This window comes from Sinocyclocheilus anshuiensis, unplaced genomic scaffold, assembly GCF_001515605.1.
Source record: "Sinocyclocheilus anshuiensis isolate Anshui unplaced genomic scaffold, SAMN03320099.WGS_v1.1 scaffold86, whole genome shotgun sequence".
In the NCBI taxonomy this organism is placed as follows: Eukaryota; Metazoa; Chordata; class Actinopteri; order Cypriniformes; family Cyprinidae; genus Sinocyclocheilus; species Sinocyclocheilus anshuiensis.
The window spans coordinates 281,379-284,658 of record NW_015547662.1 but is presented as its reverse complement, the minus strand read 5'-3'; the positions used below and the strand labels follow the sequence as shown (position 1 = coordinate 284,658).

The window sequence follows — 3,280 nt, the reverse complement described above, 5'->3', positions numbered from 1 at the left end:
TGTCAACACACACACACACACACACACACACACACACACACACAGATAGCATTTCAAAACAATATGCCCTTAAAACATTACTGAGATACAATCAGAGGCTTTTCCCATAAAAAACTTTCAAATTATTAAACGCTATGGCTTTTTTAGTTATGCAGAATTTTGAGTCAATCATGGAGTTGTTTAGCATATGGGAAATTGTTATAAGAGTGGTAAATGATAAGGAAACTTTAGGAAAACAATTAACACAAAACAAACTAAGAATGTGAGTGATAGGGATAAAAATGTCACACAAATTATGCATATTTTCAAAAAAGATATCCTCGCATTCAGGCAGACACACTCACACACATACATATACAATAATATAATATGTGTAAGTCAAGTTATTTCCATGCAAAGGAAATTATCCATGCAAAGGTGACACTTGTGGCAAGCAAATTAAGTGGTTTCAATACAGGCAAAATAATATGTGCCTGCCTGGTCAGTATGATTTTGTTTTCAGGGAGAATGGTTTGTTTTCCAGTATCTCTTTTGGCATGTGCTGTAGTAACTTATTAAACATTTTAGAAACCATCATGCCAGAAGCAAGATACCATTGTGAGAGAATAGAATTGATGTAATGTTTTATGAGAAGAGCAGACCATAAAAATAAAAATGGAAGAAGGTATGTTTATCAGCCATAGCACAGCAATCAGGGATCCACAGATACAATTTCTGTTAAAATCACTTATAAATATGTTTTTTATAATGCTTCAACAATATACTAATACATTAGTAACCTACAGTTTCAAGGTTAAAAAGAATGTGAGGAAAAAGCAGTGTATATTAATATATTTTTAAAAACAATTTACTTAAAAATTGCTTACATTTCTCATGTGTCTTCTCGCTCTATAAAGAAATTAGATTGAAACAGAGAAAGTTAATACAATGGAAAATACAAAAATATCTCTTTTCCAAAAAATAAAAAATAAATAAAACATAAAAAATAAATGATTTAAAGGTGTAAAATAGGTATTTACCTCCTCATCTGCATCTTGATCAGAATCAGATTCCTTAAAAAGTAAAAGAAGAGTACAAAAAAATCAACTGCCAGATTGAATTTTACTAAACGAAATATATTTTGAATAAAAGGTACTGGCTTTTTGTTGTGTCTGTGTATGGATATGTTTACAGTGTGTGGTTGTGAGGCAATATAGTGTTTCACTTACCTTTGAGTAGACAGGTAGGCAGATGTTCAAATTGCATATTGCATTGTGGTTTAGACTGCGATATGTTCTTGGCTCTTTTGTGAAAGACAACCTGCCACATGGTTCTTGAGTGCAGTCACGAATCTGTTGTAACAACCAGTCTGTTACTAAGTCTAAGTGAGACTTGCACAATACTGTGGCATCACAATAGTTAAACTAGTAGGGAACATTGTGGAGGACTGTCACAAATTTGTTTAAATATCTATAACTCAGTGCCTTTTTGTGCTACAGGCCTCAAACTTTGCTAATAATAATAAAATAATAGCTACATAGTTATCTACTATGAATAGTACTACAAATAATAACTTACTTTGATAAAGAGAGAGAGACGGTTTTCCTTAAAGGCATAGAAACTGAACACATGGTGCTGTCCACTTTTGGTCAGTGGGACCAAATTTCCAAAGCAGTCAGCAAAGATTGGTTTTCCCTCTAGTAGCTGTAGAGATAAACCATACCACCATGTAGAAAAGGTTCTTCTCAATTGCATTAGCAACACTAGCTAATCCACACTTACCTCAACGTCACGACTACGCGCCACCTCAGTGAAGTTCTCCTGCTGCTCCAGAGTTTTGTCCATCTTATCATCCGTCATACAGAAGCAGCGGAGTCGTGCTTCAATAGGGTCCAATGTCTTGGCAAAGATGACAAACTTGGCCATATAGGGAACACAGATGATCTCACGATACAGCTGACTGGAGAAGTTCACAGACTCCTGGATCTGACGGCAATCTATAAGCCAGAACCTGTGAGGAAAAACATGTATTTAACGATTTGTCAAGGGAAAGCAGTCAACCAACATTTGTCACTGCAACTGAACTCACCTTGCTGATACATTAGTGGTAAATGAAACACACTGGTTGATGAATGTTAGCGGTGTGGATCCAGTTATGTCCTCCCATTGTGCTGGAGTCGTCCCACCTAGAAAAAGAAAATTATTAGAACAATTTAAACCTTCTTATAAAGGCACTTACTTAAACAGGATTTTTTTATTTACTCTTTATTCTCGCATACCAGTAATACTACACAGCAGTCGTAGAGTGGGTGTACTGTTGGTCCCGTCACTGGTTGGGCTTTTAGGGACAGGGATAGTCATGGTAATGGGCTTGTGAAACTTGCGTCTTCTAGGCTCCAAAGTAACAATTGGGCTGAATGTAGCCTTATTCCCCAGGATCTTCCTCACCAGATCCTCACTGATGGGCTGGGCCTAATAAAGGATGAGACTGAGATGTAAGTGGCAGGATCTCATTTTCCTTTTCAGTTTCATTCGCCCTGCCTCTAACCAATTTAAGAGTAATATATTGCTAATTAAATCTTTTAGTGAAGAGCATATCTCGAAATTTTTTATGTAAACTTTTTCCATTAAATCACACTTTTCATATTTCTTGGTATTTTCAATATGTATGGGAACCCTGAAATAAGACTTTAAAATAACAACACATTAGTATTACTTTTTCAGTGTACTGATAAAAATGTGTTATATTTACATAAAGAAAATTAGTGTTACATTAATATATAGCTCAATCAAATCAGCTTTAATGACACAAAGAAGCCACTAAAAGTTGTTTGTGCTATTGATCTAGAGTAATAAATAATCATTGTACAGTGTGAAAATTGTCTAGAACAAGTCAAAAACAAAATAAGAAACCTCTTCTTTATACTTTATAAGGTCAATGATCAAGCTTGAGTGGCTTAGTTGGTTACCTGTAGCCCAACGCGTATCCGTTTAGTCAATGCTCCCTCTGGGAACACAGCCTGGACCTGTGGAACAAGTGTGCTGCTTAACACCCTGCCCTCTGGACCGATCAGGTGACTGTTCTGCTTAACGCGAGACACCACTGCAAAGTACTGTGGGAAATCCCGTGTGATGATGCGGCAGATTCGTTTTTTCTCCAGCTCCTCAGGAGTGTCCAGTTCTGGTGTGAAAATCATACGTAATATCTTATAACCAAGATATATATTTTTTTTATCCAATATAAAATTAGTTGATGATAACCATGGAAAATCACAAACAATATCTTATAACCAAGATATAT

General features: G+C 35.7%; 1 protein-coding gene across 15 annotated transcripts in view; it reads right to left on the bottom strand.

Moving 5' to 3' along the window:
- LOC107702307 (ankyrin-2-like) overlaps window positions 1-3,280 on the bottom strand; it is a 65,811-nt gene that overhangs the window by 15,010 nt on the left and 47,521 nt on the right. For all 15 annotated transcript variants that reach the window (XM_016504567.1, XM_016504566.1, XM_016504577.1 and 12 more), the window contains 8 exons: window positions 2,949-3,160; window positions 2,259-2,451; window positions 2,069-2,165; window positions 1,762-1,990; window positions 1,558-1,683; window positions 1,209-1,331; window positions 1,020-1,052; window positions 867-888 (listed from right to left, as the gene is read on the bottom strand). In XM_016504567.1, the coding sequence (XP_016360053.1) occupies window positions 867-888; window positions 1,020-1,052; window positions 1,209-1,331; window positions 1,558-1,683; window positions 1,762-1,990; window positions 2,069-2,165; window positions 2,259-2,451; window positions 2,949-3,160 (1,035 nt within the window). The remainder of the gene's footprint in view (window positions 1-866; window positions 889-1,019; window positions 1,053-1,208; window positions 1,332-1,557; window positions 1,684-1,761; window positions 1,991-2,068; window positions 2,166-2,258; window positions 2,452-2,948; window positions 3,161-3,280) is intronic.